The sequence below is a fragment of the Grus americana genome, chromosome 2, assembly GCF_028858705.1.
Source record: "Grus americana isolate bGruAme1 chromosome 2, bGruAme1.mat, whole genome shotgun sequence".
NCBI classification, from domain to species: Eukaryota; Metazoa; Chordata; class Aves; order Gruiformes; family Gruidae; genus Grus; species Grus americana.
In genome coordinates, this window is record NC_072853.1 from 79,450,429 (window position 1) to 79,473,097 (window position 22,669).

At 43.7% G+C, this 22,669-nt stretch overlaps 1 protein-coding gene across 1 annotated transcript in view; it reads left to right on the plus strand.

Annotated features, from left to right (window-relative positions):
• The first annotated feature begins 905 nt into the window (after window positions 1–905).
• Window positions 906–22,669, plus strand: part of ANKRD33B (ankyrin repeat domain 33B) — a 45,666-nt gene continuing 23,902 nt past the window's right edge. Inside the window, exon 1 of the mRNA XM_054814721.1 lies at window positions 906–1,343. Within this exon, the coding sequence (XP_054670696.1) occupies window positions 906–1,343 (438 nt within the window). The remainder of the gene's footprint in view (window positions 1,344–22,669) is intronic.

Here is a 22,669-nt window from a genome sequence, read left to right on the forward strand (position 1 = left end):
AGTTTCGCACACATCTCTGTAACCACAGCTTTCTGGACCACGCAATTTGTGCTGAATGCCCAGTGGCAGCCTCTCCCTCACCTGCCCCGGGTACCGCCGGCCCCACTCCCCCCGCCTCTCCCACCCGCGGGTGGGCTCGGAGCGGGCGATCTCTCCGCACGGAAGCGCGCCCACGGCCGCGGTGCAAGGCACGCCGCCGGACTGAGAGGCCGGGCGGCTGAGCAGGCCCTGCGCGGAGCTCGGAGCTGCGCTGGGAATTCAGGTTTTCCCACCTGTCAGCTGCAATTCCCTTGCGCGGCGCGTAAGGAGCAGCCGCGGCAGCTGCCCGCTCCCCCCCGCAAAGCGCTTTTACACCGCGCCCCTGATGTCAGCGCGCTAAGCCGGAGCCCAAATCTTCTCAAAGAGATGCTGAGCGGATTACGGGCCAGGAGTTTGCTAACTGCCTCCTCTTCCCAGACCTGCCCTGCCTGCTGGCAGCCTCTCCCCGCTTATCTCAGCCGCCGCTCTGCCGGGCCGCCGGCGGTAAGCGGGCCCGGACCGCCCCCCACACCCCCCCCGCCCCGGGGAAACCTCGGGCGGCAGCATGCCCCGTCCCGGGGGCGGCTGGCCGCCGGGCTGCTGCAGGGCGACCCGCGGGAGGGGCCTGAAACTTGCGTGAGGGGGGGGGCAGAGAGATCCCCTACCCGCCGCGGGTTTGCACGGGGGAGAGCCGCAACTCCCGGCCGGGCAGCGCTCGGCGGGCGGGCGGGGGGCTGCCGGGGGCGCCGGCCGCCGTGAGACCCCCCCCGGGCAGCGCCCCGCGGCCGGCAGGCGAGGGCGGCCCGGCGGAACCGGGGCCGCTGGCCGCGGGGCCGGGCGCCGCTCGGGGCGGAGGGGAGCTCCCGCGTCCCGGCCCCGGGGCCACCATGGTGCTGCTGTCGGGGGACGGGGAGCAGCTGGCCGGGGAGCGGGTCTGCCCCACGCCGGCGGCGGCGGAGATGCCCAGCGCCGAGGCGGAGAGCAGCCCCGAGCAGGGGGCGGCGGGGGCTGCCGCCGAGGGGCTGGACGAGGAGGAGGACGAGGAGGAGTATGAGGAGGAGGAAGAGGATTGCGAGGAGTACGAGGACTTCTCCGAGCTGCCCGACACTTGCAGCATCGCCTCGGACGACTCCTTCTACCCGCCGAGGGGGCTGGAGGACGAGGAGGACGAGGATCGCTGGTCCCTGGAGCGGGGGGAGCGCGACAGCCCCGAGACGCTCAGCCTCTTCCGAGCCTGCTGCACCAACAACGCCGTCGTGCTCAAGGCGCTCATCCGCCAAGGCCCCGAGGAGGAGGAGGTGCGGGAGACCGACCGCAACCGCCGGGTGAGCATCCCGCCGCCGTGCCCCCGCCCGCCCCCGGCAGCCGCGGCATCCCCGCGGAGGGGAGAGCATCTCCGCTGTCGCGCCACCCCCGAATCCCCCGCGGAGCAGAGCCGGGGGAGAGGGCGGGGGCGGGCGGGCGTGGGTTGGGTGACACTGCTTGCATTGGAAGGGGCGCTGGTCTGCAGCCCCGTGGGGGACAGGACCCCCTGCAGCGGGGACGGGAGAAGGGCTTGAAGCTTCGCCCTGCCAGGTGTGGCTTTCTGTCTCTGGCAAAGGAAGGGTCTGGTTTATGGGAAGAGGGAAGGGTTGAGAGTCCAGTTTTCCCACCATCGGTTTTGAGTTTCGTCTTGCTTTCCCACAGTTTACCGGGGAGAGTGGTATCGCTAGTAACGGTTGTGTTCAGCAGTGCTAAACCTTCCTCTTTGCTGGGCAGTCCATCCCCTGCAGTACTTCACGCTTTTCACTTGAGGAATTTGAACAACTGTTCAAAGTTTGTGGTTTCTTTCTTTTTTGTGTTTTGTTTGTTTGTTTAGCTCCCCCAAAAATGTGAGCTTGCTCCCACGTCCTAGAATGTCAAGCAGGGCTTGGGGTATTCCTGTGCTAAAATCAGACTTTTCGGAGTTCTTTTGGTATGTGTTTTGTTGTCAGCGGCCTATTTTTGGATTTTGTGTCATTACAAGGTTTGTGATTCAGTTTTTGCCTCTTTCTCAAGTTAATTGCAGGGACAGAAGTGTACTTCATTAAATCAGAAGGTGAAAACTTGGGAAAGATTTCCTGGGTAGTGTGTAACTGAGACATTTGAGCAACAATATTGAAGATTAGCAATAGCAACTTCTCTCACTAGTATTACTACAATTTATATTAAAACTCAGATTTTTTTTTTTTTTAGATTCTTTATGCAAACTACAAGTAATTTTCTCCAACTAGTCTGTGACAGGAACGTTTCGAAAGAAAGCCTGAGTGATTTTAGCTGGCGAAATAAGTGGTCTTTGCATCAAAAATAATGCAATAATTAGCGTTTGAGGCTGTTTGGAGAGGGGCTTTTTTGTGTCTTAGATGTATGTACTTGTAGGACTTTTCCTACAAAATAGCTTTACTTCCCCCCAAAGGATTGGTTTTAATACAGATTTTTAGTGATCTGGTTTACAGTAAACTTCTGCAACAGATACAAATATGAGAAGTTATATTAACACATGTGAGGGGGCAGCGAACTATGGCATGGGCGTGGGAATGAGCAGCAGAGGGTAGAAATGTTTTAAATCAACTTTTCTGCCCAAACCAACATAGGGGGTAGTTATACTCTTAGTAACATGCGAGATCCAAACATACATTACAGGAGATTTTGAAGATCCTGCAGGTACATCTACCCTGTATGTGAGGTCTGGGCCTCAGCAGGGGCCCAAAACCAGCCCCGGCACTGTGTGGACCCTCGCCTCCGCTGAGGTCCATTGCTTCAGCGTGCCTCAAGTGTGTGATGGTGGGGGAGCTTTGGCCCCACTGTACGTGTGGCGTAAAAGAGCAGGTGTCCCACAGCTGTCCTTTCCGAAAGGGTGGCCTTCCCACCCAGCAGAGGGGATGCAGCTGGCTGTGAAGCTGGAGGCATCCTCCGTCTCAGGGCTGGCGTCGTGCAGAGCCGAGTCAGGGGGTATGGACAAGTTCAGCATAGGCATCAGCCCTCATCCCACAGCAGCACCTTCTGCAGAGGTGGTCAGAGCAGAGTTGTGAAAACTGGGAATTTACCTGGTTGGACAGCCCTTCCTTCACTCTCCCAATTCCCAAAAAGCAAATTATTCTTCTTTATTCTTCTTTATCTCTCCAGCTTCCCAGAAAAGAAACAAAATTGTAGCTTGAATCCCTTGGATCCAAACTGAAAGTTCCTCTTATTTGTTGATGTTAAAAAAAAAACAAACCCACAAGTTTTTTTTCTACCTAAGCAAATATTCCATTTGACCTGAAATTAAACTTTGACATCAAATTTTGTTTTCTGGGGTTTTTTCATGAAAACAAAGCAAAAGAAGTTCTGTAACTCAGCAACTTCTGGAAGCCTCTTTAATGATGTGGAAGACATGGATCCAGTTTCTCTGTCCACATGAGGGGATATAAACATTCATGAAGTGCCCTAGTCACAGCAGTGCAGAGCAGGACAGTCTAACTTTTCCAGACAGATGTGAATGGGATGGGAACAACCTTTCTGCCAGGAAGCTGAAACATCAGGTGTGACTGCAGTCCTGACGTCCCCACAGGGAACATCAGTGCAAATTCACATTATTTTGCAACAGAAAACCACCTTTTTCAGAGAATTTTACTGGACAAAAGGGAAGTTTCGCTCAGGTTGTTTATCGCCCTTTCTGTGGAATTTTTGCAGCTCTTGAATTTGTGTGTCATATAAAGTCAGTGCACATTACGCGTAAACAAAACTTAGTTTTACTGCCAAAAAGTCACGGTACAAATTACATACACCACGGTCGTGGTTCAGCCCCAGCTGGCAGCTGAGACCACGTGGCCGCTCGCTCACTCCTTCCCCAGCCCAGTGGGATGGGGAGCAGAATTGGAAGAAAAAGGTAAAACTTGTGGGTTGGGATAAGGACAGTTCACTGGGACAGCAAAGGGAGAGGAAAACAACAGCAGCAGTACTTATCACACAACATACAAAGCGGGTGATACACAATGCAATTTGCTCACTGCCTGGAACCGATGCCCAGCCGGTTGCAGCCACTCCTCCTCCCTGGCCAGCCCCCCTTTATATACCAAGCATGATGTCATATGGTATGGAATACCCCTTTGGCTAGTTTGGGTCACCTGTCCTGGCTGTGTCCCCTCCCAGCTTCTTGTGAAAATTAACTCTGTCCCAGCCGAAACCCAGGACAACCAGTTGTGCTAAGGAAATTTTTCAGTTGCTGAAATCTGTACTGTTAGCTTTCAGCATCTTCTTTCACCAGGATAATGTTTGTTTGCAATGCTATATCTGGCATATATTTATTGCAAAGCATCTTTTCTTTTGTCTTTTGTTTTTTACACTGTGAATAAATAAGATGAACTTTTGTTTCTTCTGAGATCTTGTTTCTTTTCTGTGAGGCAGGAGAGAGAAGGAAGAATAACTTACTTTTTGAGAAGTGGGATGGTGAAGGGAGGGCTGTCCAACTGAGTATATTAACTATTTTCACAACCCTGATCTGATAATCTCTGTTAAGTTCAGTTTCACAATATTTATTTTTTTCAAAACAGACAAAACATGTAACAGGCTATAGTAGTAAGACAATACTGTATTTTGATTCTGAATGTAATTAAACACCACTCACAAAACATAACAAGAACAAGAAAATTTCTAAAGATTAAATATTTTAAAGGAATTTGCACACAAACAACTGGAGTTTTGCCATTGTTTTGGTTTTAAATTTTTACCTCATCCCTAAAGTGTAAATGTATAAATTTAGGATTCAGAAGGAATTATTTCCAGAAACGCTAAGACCCAGAGGTAACTTTACTTATTTTTTCATCCATCCTTTCTATTGAAATACATCAATTCTCTCTTTTGAGTCAATTTTCCCAGCCTGGATAGTGGCTTGTCGTGGGGTTTCTGCAGAAGCGTATTTTTCTCATGCTCTGTTCATGAGCGGCAGAACCACCTGCCAGGGACAGTTTTTCATTAAATTCACCTTCCTGCAGTAACCCAGGCTCCACAACATCCCGTTTATTAGTCACTACATGTAGCCTGAAGACCGGTACCTGCCCTGTTTCGTTTTCACTACTGTCAAGACAACAACAGTTTATCCATCCCTGTCTGCGTAGGATCCCCAAAGGGTTGATCCCTGCATCTTCTGCTGCACTGCTGTGTGTATACGGAGTCCCGAAAGACTGGCTTGGTACTGCTCGTTTCCTCTCCTTGCCAAATCTAATACTGAAATATTTGGAAAACAACTACAACAGCATATAATATACTAATTGTAGATCATGCAGGGCAGCCTCTCATTCACTAATGTGGATGTATTTACCTGCCCCAGGCTGGCAATAAAGAGGGATTTTCAAATATATAGGAGGAGATAAAATTGTGGCTCTGGTGAAATCTGCTGATCTGGCTGAGACCAAAGAGGGATCTGGAAAATGCTTTTCTCTACACGCTGGGACGGGTTTTGTCTCCTTACTAGCCACATTTCTAGAAATTCAGATATTTGCATCTCAGAAGTTTAACACCACTTCATATTAAATCTTGCCTGGAGGCCAGAATTATATATACTTAGAAAGACAGAGTTTTGAAATCTGGTGTTACCTAACTGGAGAATGAAAGCAAATTTAGAAATTTGCCATGACAATAGAGAAGATGATAAGGGATGGGGGTGAGAGAGAGAAAAGAAGGCAAAGAACATTCTCATGCCAGATTGAAAATAATCACTGCAGCTCATCTGTAGAAAGGTTTTGTGTTAACCGTTCATGTGGTATAGTCTGTATTAGTAGTTATTCTGTAACTCTGTATTTTAGACTTGATACATGTGTGAAAATATTCTGCTGTAGTCTTTTTCAGCTTTTTATTTTTTATGTCATTGTTCAATGAATCTTTCATCCAGTTTCATAGATAGCTAGGAACCAATTTGCAATTAAAAAGTTTGTTGTTGTAAGTAGACCATTACCTAGCTGAGATCCTACATTTGTGATCTTTGTTTTGTCCCCTTAAAAGGTGTGAAGACAAAATAATCTATGTGGCTCAGCTTGTAAACTCTTTCTTCTCCTTTCAGAAAATATTCCTAAATCCATATATGAGCACAGTTAGCTTTTCCCAATAATGCTTTATACAGGATGCTGTTGATCAGCACTGCTTTGGAGTAAGTTTTCCTTTGAGGCATGTAGTTCTGCAGCTCTGTCACTAAGCAGGTCCGGATTTGTTTTTTTCTTCTCTCCTTTTACTGCTGAAGGAAGAAAACAGAGTTTTGAAGGCTATTGTTGTTCTTCTTGATCTAAATTTCTTTTGATTTCCCCTCTCATGATGCTTGGTAGAAAAAACAAATGAAGAATAACCTGGGCAGGGACAATGATGCATCAAAAGCCTGGAAGTTGCTCTTACTGAATAAACATCAACAAAGTAGTCACGTCCTGGCTAGAAACCTACTTGAAAAGCTTGTGAGAACGTAGGGTTGTGCCAGCCGTGGAAGTAAGCCCAGAGAAGTAGGAGCAGGAGAGAAGTTTCCTGAGGGGCAGTTCACACCATGGTGTAGTGCATGAATTAGGAAGATGGTTTCCCCACTCTCCTCCTCTCCTCAGCAGAGAGCAGTGGGTTTCTCCAGAGGGTGATCTAGGTGTCTATGTTATGCCCATGCTCTAACTGCTGTCCCCGCACCCCCTGCCAAAAAGCCTCCCTCTGCTGACTTTTGAGAGAGTTTGCAGAGACTGGGCACATGAGACTCCTCATCTGGGCATCGTGCATACCTCCTGAAGTGGACACGCTGCCTTGGGCAGCATCAGAGAGCAACCCCCTGAATCGAGCGGAGATGTTTCTCTGAACGCAGCCTAGGTTTGTTTGCGTGTTGCTGGCCGTAAAAGGACATTTTGGAATGGCATCGCTCACCCGGTCTCCTTATTGGCCCCGTGACGGTGTTGGAGGCATCGGGCATGTCATACTGGTCTCCCTGCCCTATCCTGCAGACTGCTCCTCAGCGAGGCAAAGCAGCCCACGGGCTCTGCACTGCCACAGCCAGGCTGCGTCAGGCAACTCGGTGAGTTTCGGGAGCATTACCCTTCAGAGTTTTTCACAGAGAGATGCACAGTGAGTCCTTCATGGAGTTGACACCCAAATTCGTCTTTGCCAAAGGGCTGTGCTCCTAAAATTGTGACTGTCTGAGAAGGACAGGGTGCCAGCGCTTCAGTGCCCACTTCCTGGGCACGGGAATATTGCGCTGGATAATGCTTTTCGGGAAAGTCACGTATCACAAAAAGTGCCCGAGCTTGTGTAACACTCCATTAACCTGTTTTTATTATTTTTGTTACCTTCACAATGTTAACTTGCAAAAATAAAAAATTAGGAGTCCAGCATTTTGTGGTGAGGGATAAAGATCTCCTTGCCACATACTGCTTTTCCGTCATCATGGCATATAGCGTAAGTCACCCCATGTCAGAAAAAGGATGTGAAGAAAGTCATCTGCTACAGTGCTGGGAACTTTTTCATATTTTTATAGGCAGTTTCAGTTCTCTCATAATCTCTCATACAAGGTATTTTCATGGGAAGGATTGTATTGAAACTTAATGTTGTGACACTAAACCATGAAAGGGAATTTTTTAGGGTGGAAATAGTTTTAAAAAGACCCTAATGGCAAGAGTAATCTAATCTAATTTAAATCCTTCAGAAAAGTACAGAACTACCCAAATACACTGAAAAAAGTCCCTGGAAATATGTATGCGTTTAAAAAAGGAGTGACTGAGGTGTTTAAAAAAGAAGTGAGTGAGCGAAGCGAGGCAAGGAATAATTGTCAAAACACCGAAACTGCTCAAAACAAATTGGGAACCCTTCAAATACTGTAATTACGCCTGAAGGGAAGCCTTCAGAAAGGAATGGATAGGGCATGGAAAATATAAAGTCAGTTGGCTGAGAGAGAACCCCGTGAGCGAACCAGAGTACGGACCAGATTGATACAGACAGGCGCTCCGAGGCGTTGCAGAAGAGCGTGGGCAGGTTAGCTGTCTGCCTGCCCTTGTTTGCGTTCGTCTGAAGCGTTAGGTGAGTAATGCCTCTGTAACTCTGGCACAGAAACATATCCTTTAAAAGAGCTTAACTGAAGAAGAAGTATATGCGCAGAACATGATTTTTATGGAGTAAAGAGAACAATTAATAAGGACCATGAGGGTGCTTAGACACAAAGAATAGAAATGCAGGCCTTTAGCAGGCCACTGGAAATGCGTGACCAGACCTGCTGCATCCTCCATGCAGGAGGATAGACAGGTAGTAAGATATAATAATAGACAGGTTGTAAGATGTAATTTGTACTTACTCTAAAAAGCAGCATGAGCTAACAGATATAACTCTTATGGAAATTGATAGATACGGATTTGAAGACCTCATCAACATGAGAAAGTTGTATAAGTTTAATCTAGTTTCAAATGATGCAGCTTTTAGAGAAATTAGATGAAGAGCAGTTTCCTTGAAGAATTTTGACAAATTGCTTAATGCAAAGTATACGGAACAGGAGGGATGGTTTTAGCCTGGCAGTAGCCCAGAAGTAAAGGTCATAGCAATCTTTTGTTCTTCTTTAAGTATCTTAAATCAAGTATTTGGACTTGCAGAGCTCCTCAGAGGTGCAGCACTGATTCTGGTTACCCAGCTGAGCACAGGTTGACTCCAGGTATAATAAAATGTAGCTGCATTTAAAATCTAATGATAGTCTAACAAGACTGGTTGTTTGGGACATCTGTCGTCAATCATTATGACAGATCTATAATGGTGTCTCTAACAGAACAGGCCTCTAACGCAGGTAAGAAATGTGACCTCAAGATGCCTTACTGCATGCTTCCAGGAGAATCTCTGAGGTTTATTTCACAATGCACAATGTGACACTGCTGATTCCTTCATCCCATTGGGAAATGGAAATTTATATTCGTATGGAAGAATTACTCAAGAAGGAATATTGGCACTAATTTTCTCCCTTAAAGGTCCCTAAGATCCTTTCCCTGAAATTTTATTGAGGCAGAAATTCAAGATTTACATAAATTTGAGGTTCCTGTAGCTTGGTATTTAAAAAAGGTATTTTTGGAAGTAATGGATAGACATTGTAGATATCTAGGCAACTTCAGACAAAAGTTTTGTAATTTGTGATGCTGAAACTGCAAAAAAGAGTAGGTCTAAAAGAACTTAAGAGGGAGAAAGGGACTTCAGAAAAGTCCATGAAGAGCAATTATCTTTAGAAAAGTCAGGTTTAAATCCTGCAATAAAGGAGATATAGAAGAAGAAAGTGATAATGCTCTCCTTATTGCTTCTGGTGGGACTGAAGTCTCCCATGCAGAAGACTTGGGTTTTTAACCACAGCCTGATACAGGATAAGAAAACCCTAGAAACATCCTGGGACATGAAAAAAGTAGGTTATTTTTCCTTTTTTTCTGTCTATCTCAGCAATCCTGTATCTTCTTATAGCAGTAAATAAGCAATGTTTATAATTTCTTCCCAGTTCTGCTTTGCCTCCCTATTATTGCTCTAAATCTAAGTGTTGTGGTTCTGGCTTTTCAGCTCCATACAATGCACAGAGCATTGGTAGTGTCAAAGGTGCCTTAAAACTGGACCTCTCCAAAAAGGTCTGGGAATTCTTACTGTAAAGTTACTGATGAAGTAACCGCTGGTTGACGTTGCTTGGTGGCTTCGGGGTGGCCTCAGAGAAGTGGGCTGTTCTCAGTGGTTATTGAGGGGTGCTCCAGCTGGCCTGGCTTTGGACTGAGAGTCCTCAGAGGCAGAGCTGAGAGTGCTTCTTCTTTCCAGAGTATAATCACATCTGTGACACAGTTTGTGTGGCCTGAAACCTGCCAGAGGTGTTTAGCCCATCTTCCCAGAGAGGACAAAGGCAGGGAGTTTTTGAAGGACAGGAGCGTGGGTTTCGGTTGTATTTACAATTCACCCCTAAGCAGAAACCAACTACAAAACTTGGAGCTTAAAAACTATTTTGGGTATGAGTAAGTTTTAAAAGGTGTGATTTTAGAGACCCCACATCTGGGATGTGGGCAGCATGGCTGTTGCAAATTCAGAATCAGAAGTTAAGAAGAAAAGGGCATCTTCCATTAGCATGAAACTACACAGAGGTTCACAATCCTGAAAGCCTTTGGTTGCTCTTCTCACGGCCCGAGGTTTTCCATGCTGTATCTGTATTCATTAGCAGGTGGTGTCTTTTTTTTTAAAGAGGATATGATAAGACCAAAACTAAACGAAGCTGTAGCTCCTTGCTATTTTGTGGTGGTATTCAGGCATTCATCATTGAGCTATTCAATCAGTTTCAGTGTCCAGTGACATATATAAAGAATGCATCACTATATGGAGAACCCTTGCATTGTTTTGATCCCAGCAGCTCTACTGATACCTGACATACACACATACATACCAATGGAAATGATTAATCTTTGGGCACTGTTGTTCTTCTACCTTCCCCTCCTCAAAAGCTAAGATTTCTAACATCAGGAAAAAAATGTAGTTTCCAGTAGCACTTGTCCATGAGCCTAAGGTAGCTTAGGGGTGTTTCAAATTTTTGAGTAAGGAGTGCTCCTTGAATTAGGATATTACTCTGTACAGAAATCACTTTTCAGACTAATGCCTGACCTGAAACAAAGTGCATGCCAGTACTGTTTCTCAGGAAGAAAATGGAAGTTGAAACAGATGGCACCACTAAGAAGCACCTGATTGCTCTGAAAAGCTGGGTCCTGTTGAGTTTCAGTAGCCTGTAGGAGCTACCGGGCTTCAGGTACGCTGGGAAAGGAAGAGGGTTCAAAAGCCCCAAAAGTCCCAAATTCTTCAGCTCCAAGCTAAGTACCACCAAGTCATTGTATGGTACCTCGTTTATCAAGACTTTAGGTCTCGAGGCAAGGTCTCTGAGGAAGAAAGAATAAATGGTCCCATCTCAGGCGCTGGGCTCAGAGCTGCCTGCTAAGAAGTGCCACAGGAGCGATGGGTTCAGATGCCAGCTGCGAGGGACAGCAGGTCCCCAGTGCTGCATCTTTCAGCATCATCAAGAGCTCAACTTTGAGTTCCCTTCACATCCTTCGGTCCCGCTGGCGCTGGAAGCAGTGATGCGGGCTGTGGCTCCTGGAGGACCCGAGGCAGCGCTGCCAGGTGGAAAGGCAGGGGTGAGGATGCTCAGCCCCTCGTTGGGTAATGCCCTTTTCAGAGATGTGCCCTTTTCACGCAGTCAGGCTTGTTGCCGGGTTTCCGGGGACATTTCAAAAAGGCTTTTGAGATAGGTTGACTTTTGCATGTGCCACAGGAACCACTCTGTTGTCATATTAATTTCAGTCATGTGGTCTTGTGTGTGTACTTGGGAATAATATAACCTATGTAAATAAATACTAACAAATGTTGATCAAGGAGTAGAAGTAATCAAAATATCTATTTGGATCTATCCAGACATTTCAGCAGGTACTATTGCGTTCAAAATCTGTTCTATTACTCAAGAAGAGATAGACTGAAAGATAAAAAAAACAAAGCCCCGTTATACATTTTGGTAATGATTACTGTGTGACAGAGACCCAACAAAAATCAGGTGATTTATCATAATACTATTATGTGTTGGTAGTACTTCAAGGAGGAGAATAATAGTGAGGCTGAGTAGTAGCTGTTGAATGATTTTACAGGTGTCGGTTGCTTCGTTCCAGATGAGCCTAACGTGCTTCAGGTTTATTTTAAATTACATTTCATCGAAACACAGTTTTTTTCCTCTAAAGAAAAGTAGTACATGATCACTAACTAAAACTGACCGTTAATTTTGAAATCAAGATTGATTTGGAAAACGTCGGCAGCCTTTTACTTGCAGAAGACCCCACTAGATGAGCACGGGCTGTGTGCGCATTGCCGGAGGAAACCATCTCTGACACAAGAGCACGTCCACCCTACTCAGAGTCAGCCTCTCTGGAGGGAGCCAACAGTGTCCGCACAGCCGGCGCTTGGCCCGGGCTTTCTCTGAATCCCAAGTTGTTCTCCTAATTAATCTTTTTTTTTTTTTTTTTAGACTTTTCAATTCAAAGTGCCCATCATTTGAAAGGACTGGTGATATTTCCTGCTGTGATATGGCTTTGGAAATCATTAACTACACTGATACTGAAATTGGTACCTGTTTGCAAATACTGTGTACTCATTACAGATACGATGAAATAGCTTTCAGGTAGGATGACGTAGGTAATACGATGCTCCAGTTTTTCCCAAATTAGTAGTTTTGTCATTAATTTTGGTGCCTTTTCCAATGCTCATACTTTGTTTATACAAGTCATTCTGTTCTGGGAAGTTTTTTAGCAATTGACCTAAAAAATACATCACCTGCTAACAATTTTTCTGCATATTCTTCCTATATTGCCTGTTGTTACACTGTGGAATTAGGTTTAACTTTTGTGACTGAGGTAGAGTTGAACAAAGGCCACCTACTAAAAGCTGCTGGTAGATTTTTTTAAATAGAAAAGAAAATCTCTGGAGGGTGTGAAAGCAATGAAGAACTCCCACGGGCTTTACTGGAGACAGGAGTTCACCTTTAATGTTTTCATAAATAAAGTTACTTTCAGAAGCTTACCCTCTTAAATTATTTAACATGTTATGCCACATCGGTTTGAATTTACCCATTTCTAAGGGTTCTTTCATTAAAAACAAAACCGAAACCCCTCCAACCTGGGCTAAATATAATCCTGTAGCATACCCAGTGTGTCACAGTAAGAAATAATTAAGTACCTTAGGAAGAGGATGGTTGTCACAGAGTCTGTAGTGGCACATCTGGCAGTGAATTAGCAATTCAAATTGTATGCACTGTGGGAAAAACCCACAATGTAGAAATAGTTCCCATTTTTCAATTCTATTATTTTCTATTACGTCTATTAAATTCCACAGGGAGCAACTTGAAAGCAAGCTGATGCAAAACGGGAATGACTCATGGTCGGGCTTTTGTTGCTTCACATATTTCGGATATATCATGTTTTGAGCTTGATCCTGTAATACCCTCTCACATATCTGGGTTGGGGTTTTTTTTTTGTCTTTTGCTTCTTTGCCTCTTAGTACATGAGGCGCAATCTTTGTGTGTAGACAGACCAGCCGCTGATGACGAGAGATGCTGCCAGCAGCCACCGCAGCTCAGAACTGGGCCCTCGGGGAAGTTTTGTCTCCATTACTAGTGGAGAGGCGGGCTTACACATAAGCCATTGTTATTAGTTTTCTGAAGTGGAACAGTGGCAGATAACATACTAAATATACGTTCATAAAAGCAGCCTTTCAGGGGGTATTTGGCTTTTTTTTTTTTTTTTTAGAAAACCTAGGTATCTTGCTATTTGTAGCTCATATGAAAAAAGGCTTGGCACACCTGTTTAACATTTGGCTGGGAAATACGGGAAGGGTAGCCATGTATTCATAAAAGCCTCTTCAGGTGTGGATGAAAGGAAAGGGAAGATTTTTTTTTTTCGTAAGGTGGTAGGATACCTCTGTATATCTGGAAGCATCATATGGGTTTGAAAGTTTTCAAGAGAAGGCAGAGTCAAAGCTCAGGTTCATAAAGGAGTTAATTTAAATTTTTTTTTTTGTACTAAGAAAGATTTTCTATAAAGAGCATGAAATAGCAATAGCTTGCTAGACAAAGAGTATAGAATAACAAGTATTGGTTGGGTTTGGAAAATGAAGTACCACAAATATTAATGAAACTTTAGTGTTTAGACTTATAAAGGCCTTCCGAGCTAGCAAAAAGCGCAAGCACAATAGAAGAGTTTTCTGGTTGTGCTGGGACAAGCAGCACTGCATAGTAAATGCCTGGATGTACCCAGCAACGGCAGCCAGAGGAAAACCGCGGCTGGGAAGCCACAGGTTATTTTCCCTGCCGTGCTGCAGGCATTGGTCACCACCGCGTTCGGCGAGTCCTGCCTGCGCGGGAGACTGGGCAGCGTGACCGCGTCACGGACACTGCTCTGTGGCGCCGCTTCAGCAGAGCTCCCCGTGCGGAAACGCCAGTGTGGAATAAACCCCACGTTGTTCCTGGGGGGCAACCGCGGCTGGCGGTTAGACGGGGGCGTGAAAGCGTTTGCCGTTTCACAGGTGACAGGGAAAGAAAGCGCTTAATTTCCATCCCCGGGAGTGGAGTGAAAGCGTCTTCCTTGTACCCAGGGAGAGAAAACCAGCGCGATGCCCCACGCGGGGACGGCCCTGCAGCCCGCAAGCGGCGGCTGTGAGGAAGGCTCAGGCGGCTCTGGGGCCAGCGCCAGACAGCAGGACGGAGTCCACACCGGGCTACCTCCCGCCGACATTTACGTAGGGTGGGACTGAATCTTCCTTGCCACCTATTTCTCATGTGTGGAAAGGAAGGTCTTGTCGGTTGCGCTTTGTTTTGTTTTAGTGCTCTGCTGCTGGACGAGCCGCAGGCATTTCCCAGCCTGGAAAGTTCTTCCTCTTGTGAGGATGCAACAGGCATGCCCATGCGTGAAGATACTTGTGAGCAGAACTGCCTGTGGAATAGGAACCCGAACTGAGTGCTAGGTACACGATCATCTTGTTAGTACCTCACCTGAATTAAAATAGCATGTATGCAGTTTACTGAATTCAGATGTCTCGGTGCATTTACAATGCTTGTCTCTGTACAAGTTCCCATGAAGTGTATTGGATCCATTACATATATGTGGAAAATTCCCTGCGAAAGCAAGATAATAAAATCTGGCAGGCAAGAGCTGCCTTACCAAGTCAGACCTGTTGCAATAAATATAGTTGCCTGAAGACTTTGAAAAAGTTGCTTTTGAATTCTGAAAATATAAGCAGATACCGCAGTCCTTTCCCACCATACATTACCTCCCAATCATCCCGTTAGTGATATGACGTGAAGCAAACATTGAAATATTTAATACTCATATGAGACATTTTAGAAGCAGTAAGCACTATAAGCATCCCAGGACACAAAGAAAGAAAAAAAGAAAGAGACGTAGTGAATAAATGTCAGCCTGTCTCTTAAAATTTATCACCCAAATTACTTTTCTCTAAGATGCAAGATTGCGAAATGCCTTGCACTTACTATTATCATTTTATCTTTCCATGGACATTTTTAGCTTGACCTAGTTTATGCTTATTACAGTCAGTACAGTTGATTTATGAGCGGAGGCTCCATTCACAGATGGGTGCGGGTGGAGCTGCGGTATTTTGATGTGCAGCTACGTGATTGTTACCATGCTTTTCACAGATCACAAATGTACAGTGAACGGATCATCCTCTAAAGATATGAGTTCAAATAAGAATAAAAATAATTACCTAGACTTTTCAAGGAAGATGATGCTGTTCCCCAGTGTGTTTCGTATCTGAGGTCTATCACTCTCTTTTCTGCTGGCATTAAAGCTATGAAATCCCCTAGCTGTCAGGTGTCACCAAAAAATACTATGACCTGTCTTTGGAGTTTTAGTACTTGATGCTAGACCAGTAGAAACTCCTACCCTCTTGTGCTAGGACCACAAATTCGGTCACCCTATTAGACACAGTAACCGTGTGGCAAAACAGATTAATGTTGCCAATTAAATAGCATAAATACACGTGATCCGTGTGATAAATATCGCAGAGAGGAAGGATTTTAAGAGCACGGGGTTTCCTTTGGTATGGGTGCAAAGGAAGAGCCGTGGCAGCGCGGGAGCACGGTACCAGGGGCTCCGGCACTGAACCCGCAGGTGCACGCTCGTGGTGCCGCTTCCCGCTCAGGTCCCCGGGCTGAGTCTGCTGGAGCAGGGGTTCAGAGCTGGACTTGCTCGTCAGGCCACATTTGTGGATGTTAAATAGCTATGTGAAAAGTTGACTCTGCCTAGCTTTTGTGCACGTCTCACTGAAGTACATCTCCCCAGCAGAGTGAAATGAGGGCTGCTGGCTTCATGCTGGACTGCTCACAGGGAAAAACAGCCATTGCATTTAAAAATTTCATCTCTCTATACTGCCATTATTATTTGGACAAGTGGAGTGTGCAGAAAAGTACCATTCACAATTCTGTAATTAATATCTATTGTTAACTAGCCTACTTTCATTCATCTGCCAATCTGCAGAGTTTGAAAATTTCGTTCAAATATACCCACGGTGAAATACATTGTTTTGAGAATTAAAAAAAAAAAATCACTACTAATGTTTCTGTAATGCAAAATAGTAATTGTAATTGCATTTGGTGAATTTAATGTGTATATTGGCCTTTCTTTTCTGTTTACTCCTTGCTGTCCACAAACCACATTCCTCTGGGGAGGAAGTTTTTTAAAATAGCACTTAGGTACCTAGTTCAGACTTTGAATACTGTATTTTCCACTTCCTTGTGTAGTTTCTATTTCTAGTACAGCGATTGCATCAGTTCTGATTTATCACTAAATTGTTAGTGTGTGTCTTATAGGAAATAAGAGTTACAGCAAAGCCTATACAGTTTGGCAGCTTATCAGTCACAGGGGAAAGGGCACGTGAGGATCATTCACGTGATAGAAAAACTAACAAAAGCGTTGAAATATTGTCGTCATTAATTTCACAAAATTGCTTCTCTTCCTTCCCACAGTCGTGTCCTGTTGTTTCCTTTCGGATTTTAAGGTCTTCAGGGAGTGTATCTGGAAAGACTTTACCTCATTATTTGCGCTACTGCAATCGATAATATCATTCCAAAATACACGATTTTGAACTCTACTTGTATTGGCTGAACTTTTAAGATTGCTGCTGCAAAGCAATGTCAATTGGTATAATCATGTTATTAACAACAATTCTACTGTGCAAAGTTCCAATATGAGATTTTCATACGTTAAGGGGAAGAAGGTGATTTTTGGCTGTAGGATTTTGACACTAATTTAGTTAGTATCAATTAATTGCAACAAGTCTTCATTTTACATATTTCCTATTGTCTGTCTCTTTCCAGAGGTGGACTGAAGGAGTCGGACTCTGAAGGAAACAGGAAACATCTTGCCCAAAATTTTGAAGTAGAAATACAAAGACCAGACCTTCTGCTCTTAAAAATATTGCAGGATTACCAAGGAGTTTTCTCTCATTTTGTGTCAGAGAAGTAGAAAAACAAGTCCAAACACTTAGCAAAACATTTGAAAATTATCTGGTTTAGGGGAAAACCTGTTACTGCTTCCAGGTGCCTGAAAACTGAGGGAGAAAACCCTAAGTTTTACCATACTTGTTTATATCTTTTGGTTTCCATTTCATTTCACTTCTGTAAAATTTTGCCTTTCTCATCGGTGCAAGTGAAGGAAGATCATAACAAACCTTCTCGTCATTTTTACTACAGTGCAGCTTTTTTACACAGAAGTAAGTTACCTTAATTCCTGTTGAATTAAAAATAAAAGCCAGTGGAAACTGACAGCTTCACAGCCTATCTCCGGATCAAAGCATTTCAAAAGAGTGATGAAAATTTTAGTAGAAGTGATAGGGAAACCAGAAATTACTTAAAAAATTGCTTATATATTTTCTGAAAAGATTTTAAATCTCTCTAAGCATACTGGAGTTTTTGTCCTTAAGCAAGTATTTAGGCCAGAGACATCTGATGCAGAAAGGCACGTACTGATGAGGTTCCTCATGCCACAAACAATTTAATATGAATGAATGAAGATATATGGAAAGTAAAATGCTATTAAATGAGTAATTTTCAAATCTGGATGTAAAAGCTCTTTTGCTTGTACATGAGCTTAAAAAAAGAGAAGGAAGTTATAAGTTTTCAGTCTTCTAGTAGAGGCAAGACCTTAATATTTCCTCCCTGTGCTTTCTAATATCCAGCTGAGTAAGATGAGTTAGCACACACTTTTTTAAGGAAGGGGGGTGAGAAACCTGACTCAAAAATAGAAAGGATCATAACCTGAAAAACAGTTTTCTTCGAAATCATTAAGGTACACATCTCCTTCAGTTTACTGCTCTTGTATGAGTCATTGCCTTTGTGTAGCTGATGCAATTTCATCTGACCTGTGTGTCCTTCCTGAGATGTGGAAAGGGTTTTTGGTTCTTGCTTGGTAGTGTTGGGCACAGTCTGGTGGCCTTCTGTAGCAAGTGGAAAGTTCTCTGTGAAATAAAGGGCTCAGAGGCTTTGAAGGCTACATCGTTAGCACATCAATTCTTACTTTTTCAGAACTGAAAGTATCAGTTGTACATTTCTTTTCTTTGGCAAAAGAATGAGGTGGGAGAGTCAGTCCTGGGAAATGAAACATTCACCGCTGGATGATAAAATGCACATTAGAGGAATTAAAAAAAGCAGAACAGAAAATACAGACCTCAGTGCATTTGCTTCTAGAGGTTATGGCTGAAGAAACAACACGTGTGTAGATTTGGTGGTAATGAAGGACAGCGTTTGCTGCTCCCGAGTCCTGTGTCCACCCGCAGGGCCAGAGAAGAGCAAGTTTTGGCAATCGGTTGTGCTGCTGGTGTGCCCAGCTCAGCTCCGCAGGCAGCTCCGCGTGGAGCTGGGAGGTTTCATGCCGCTGAGATTTACTGTTCTCAGGCCACGCACAGACGGGTTTAAGGATGCTCCTACAGGTCTGCTGCTGAAGAAGGACAGGTGGTGCTCCACATATTCACTTATGATGAAACAAAAAGAAGTGCCAAAAAGATGTAGACAAAACATTTACCATTTAGCATCTTAATAGTGGTTGGGTATATTTAATCACCCATCAGATGTAGAAATGTCAATCTTCTGGTTTTGCCTCAGCCTCCTATAAAACTGCTTGATTTGTCCACGAGTGTAGCCTGTGAGTGACAGCTAAATGAACAGGGACTAACTTTAGAAAAATTACTGTTATTCCTTTATGGGGTGGAAATGTAATGGGTTTTGTTCAGTGTGATGTATTAGGCTGCACAGCTGAAAACTTACGCTAAGAACATGTCATACATTGCTAATAACAAAATGCAGAATTTATAATAGAATATTTAGTTACACCAACACATACTATCTTGCTTTTAAATGCAGACATACCTCTTCATCCCAGCTTTTTGTTCTCATTATTCCTGTTTACTGCTAACCGCCCTGTGCTTATCCAATGGTTGGAGAGTTTGCTTCTCTATCATGCTCTTCATTATTATGAAATAGAAAAATTGCACAAATATTAATGGAATCTTCTTTGCAATATTTCTTCAAAGTAATTGCGCTTCTTTGTTCCTATCTCTTAGAAAACTCCATTGCTTTGGAGTTGAGCACCACAAAAATGAGGAAAATTGGGTTTCCAGGTCACCTCTATACTATTTTAATGGACAAGTCTCTTTAAGCAACCAAGTCCATTTCTACCAAAGGTTCTCATTTACCATACAGGAATCTCTGCAGTTGTTGATGTCCCTTTGTTTATACCTTTAGTTGAAATACACTTCCAGTTTTCTGAGCTTGCCAGCCTGTTTGCTTAGGTGGAGCTCTCTAATAGCAACAAGATCAGCCGTGACACCTTGTGTGGCCTCATGACATACTGAGCTGATGGGAAGAATTCTCCTGCCAACAGAAGTCCTGGAAAGCAACACAGACCGCTGTGGATGTGCAGGCCCATGCATTAATTCCTAATTTTTTTAAGACATGAATAATATGGATGCAGCTAATTGAAAGTGCTAGTCCAATAATTGCTATGATGTTTGGCCAACATTGAATGCATTAGGATATAGTCTTCTTGTGAACAGTAAAAGCTGTCACAAACTGAGGTGGAATGAGTCAGGTAGCCAATATTTCTCTGTATCCTTTTATTTTCTGTAAAAGTATTTATTTACAAATCTTCAGCTGGAGAGATTGGAAAGCTTTTATGATGATTCTTAGTTTGCAGCCGTGTATTGAAAATTCCCTATACGCCAGCTATCTTTTTTTTTTTTTTTTTTCTTCCGGGGCCTGGGTATAATTCAAAGGTTCCTTAGTGTGTTCAGATACTGCTCTTGTTAGTGAGCCTCTACCAACGATAATGCCATCCTGCAGTCAAGCAATGCCTTGACGTACCCAAAGACTCTGTTGCAATTCAGCTGCTGTGGGGCACAGAGATGCATCAAGCTCACCACAAACAGCTCTGAAAAACCTCCTTCAGATGTGTTTGATACATACTGCTTTTTTTGTAGCGTGTTTCTTTTCAGCAAAAGGTGTTCTTTTGTTAAGAAAACTGTGTTTTAAACGTCTACCATTTCTCTCATAGGCATAGGTCCTTAAATTAAAAAGTAGATTGCTTGTATGAATTCCTGAGTGCTGACTCAAGAGAAACCTTTTGCAGTTTACCCAAATATTCTCCAATTTTATGAAGCAGAAGAAGAATAGTTTCTCGATTGTTTGACTGAAACTGTTCTATAAAGTATATATATTTGTTTTTTACAAAAGCAGGTCACCGCTAGTAACTCCAGACATTTGAATATAAATGGGAAATTGCTCCTCCCTCTTTTTTCAGATATTTAATTCTATCTTCTTTACTTCAAATTCAACAGTATATTAACATTCAGTCCCTCCCTATGTTTCTTCATTATTCAGATGAATGGGGTGTATTCATGAGAAGATGAGTTTCTTAGGTCCAGACACAGAGGCAGAAGATGCCTTGCTGCCTGTACTGCATGGAGCTAGGCACTCAGCTGGGATGAGCTGGGTGCTCACAGTCTCTGTAGAAGAGGAAAGGCTGCACCAACGGCAGGTAGAGCCTCACGCAGCTCTTGCCACCAGGTAACGCAGCACCGTACGCGCGCGTGCTGCGTTTGCTTACTAAACTCAAGTTGCAGTGCTGTAGTCGAGACGGATAAGATAGTAATGCTACTGTCTCTCACTTGGATATTCCAAATATGATTTTCACCTTTGCTGAGCTGTCTGCTCATACACTGATACCTGTTACAGCTGCTGTGGATGATGAATCCTTGTTTGGCCAAATGAGATAATAAAAGAGAGAAATTTAAAATGGAGATACACACTTTAAGGAAAAAGCTGCTTTAGAACCACATTCTTCAGGATTTTTAAAAAAGTTGAATCTACAGAAAAACCCAGTGAACTACCAGAACAAAAAAGGTCCCTCTGAACAGATTAATTCTGTGTCACAGTATGTGTTTTCTCAAACAAAAAACCAGGCTGAGCCTCTTGCAGAGGCATCGTGGATGAGCCCATTCTCTAAATGCAGCACTAAATTAATGTGAGGCTACTCACTAGGACTTGCAAGCCAGTAGCAGCGGTGTTCTTGATTTAGCCAAGTGCTAGTCTCTGATCTTTAAAAAATATAATTCTGCCTTTTGTTAAAACAGGTGCACTTTTCACAGGGTGATGCTAAACCTTCAGGAAGGAACCATTCCTTAATGGGAAGTCTGAGGCATGCTGGATTTCCCCTCTGGTGGCTGAATGCAGCCTATCAGTTACTTTATTCCTAAAATAGACAGAACCGTAGTTTGATGGTTTTTATAGTAGGAGTTAGTTTTTGCTCTCTAAACGGCCATGAACATTATGAAGTCGTCAGTGTAGGTGTAAGTCACAAGAGCACAATCCTCTTTGCCCTTGACCAAAGCATATTTGCATAAAAACTAGAAAAGTCTTACTGAAACATAATCCACATGTTCTGCTGTAATTTAAAATGGGATCGCAGTCATCAGTGTTTCTAACAGTTATAAAAGATGAAAAACCTGGGCATAAAATTTGTACTGTTTAGTATTAGCAATGCTAGTTCACTATGCATTACTTGAAAATTGCATACTTTGTTTGAAGGTAGTGTTTTCATCCAGAACTGAAAATCTCCAGTATTCAGAAACTCTGAATTTATCAAGGCTGTGTTAAAAAAATTACACTTATTAGTGCCTCTTCTCTCTTTCTTTGTGGAGACCCACTTTTCAATGCAATTTGTGGAGCACTAGTAATAAGCAGTGCATAGGTGGGAACGAGTGAAAGACTTCTTATGAAGTCAGGAACTGTGGCACTTTCCTCCAAGTTTCACAAACATGAATCCAAGGAGTAATATTTATGAAAATCCAGTTTTTGGCCTCCAGCACGGTCATCTGTTATACTCCACAGTAGCTGCATTGCATGGAGCTGTGGGATTACAGGATTGCAACCCTTTAGGATCACGAGAGTTGACACTAACCCATACATACCAAAATTCACTTTAGGTCTCTGAGTGAAAAACAGACATCTCCCGTCAATTGACCACAGATATATCTATTGCTCAAAAAGTTTGTTTTCTAAGGAAAAGCAGGAGACCTCTCTCATATTTATGCGGAAAAAAATCTTTTGCCTTGTTAGAGCTGGGGAAAAAACAGAAAGGGTCATAACTGAGATGAAAACCAGTCCAGGTAAAACTGGATGCATATCCTAGATAAAGGAAGCTCTTCCATTGTGGAAAGCACAATTGTAAGGGCTTTCAAGACCCTGGATGCTTTGACATCTGAAGAACCATTGTCACTTGCACTAGTTAATGATAATCTGAAGAGACAAGCTAATGAGATCCCATCAGTGAGATCTTTGCTTGATAGAAGTAAAATAGTAACACCTGGTCCAGCTGGAGAACCTCTTTCATGTCTACCAATAATACTTCAGCATACATTTCTTCCTGAACATCAGTATGTACCTTGCATTTTCATGAACAGCTACTGATCGTTGTTACCCTGTTATCCTCTTGGTTGAAAAGAGGATGCTGGCTGTTGCTATGTGATAACACATCTAGACTGAAGTATGTAAGTTGAATCCTGTAGGCTAAATACTAATCCATCTCTGTCATCGGAGACTCATTTGCCCTTC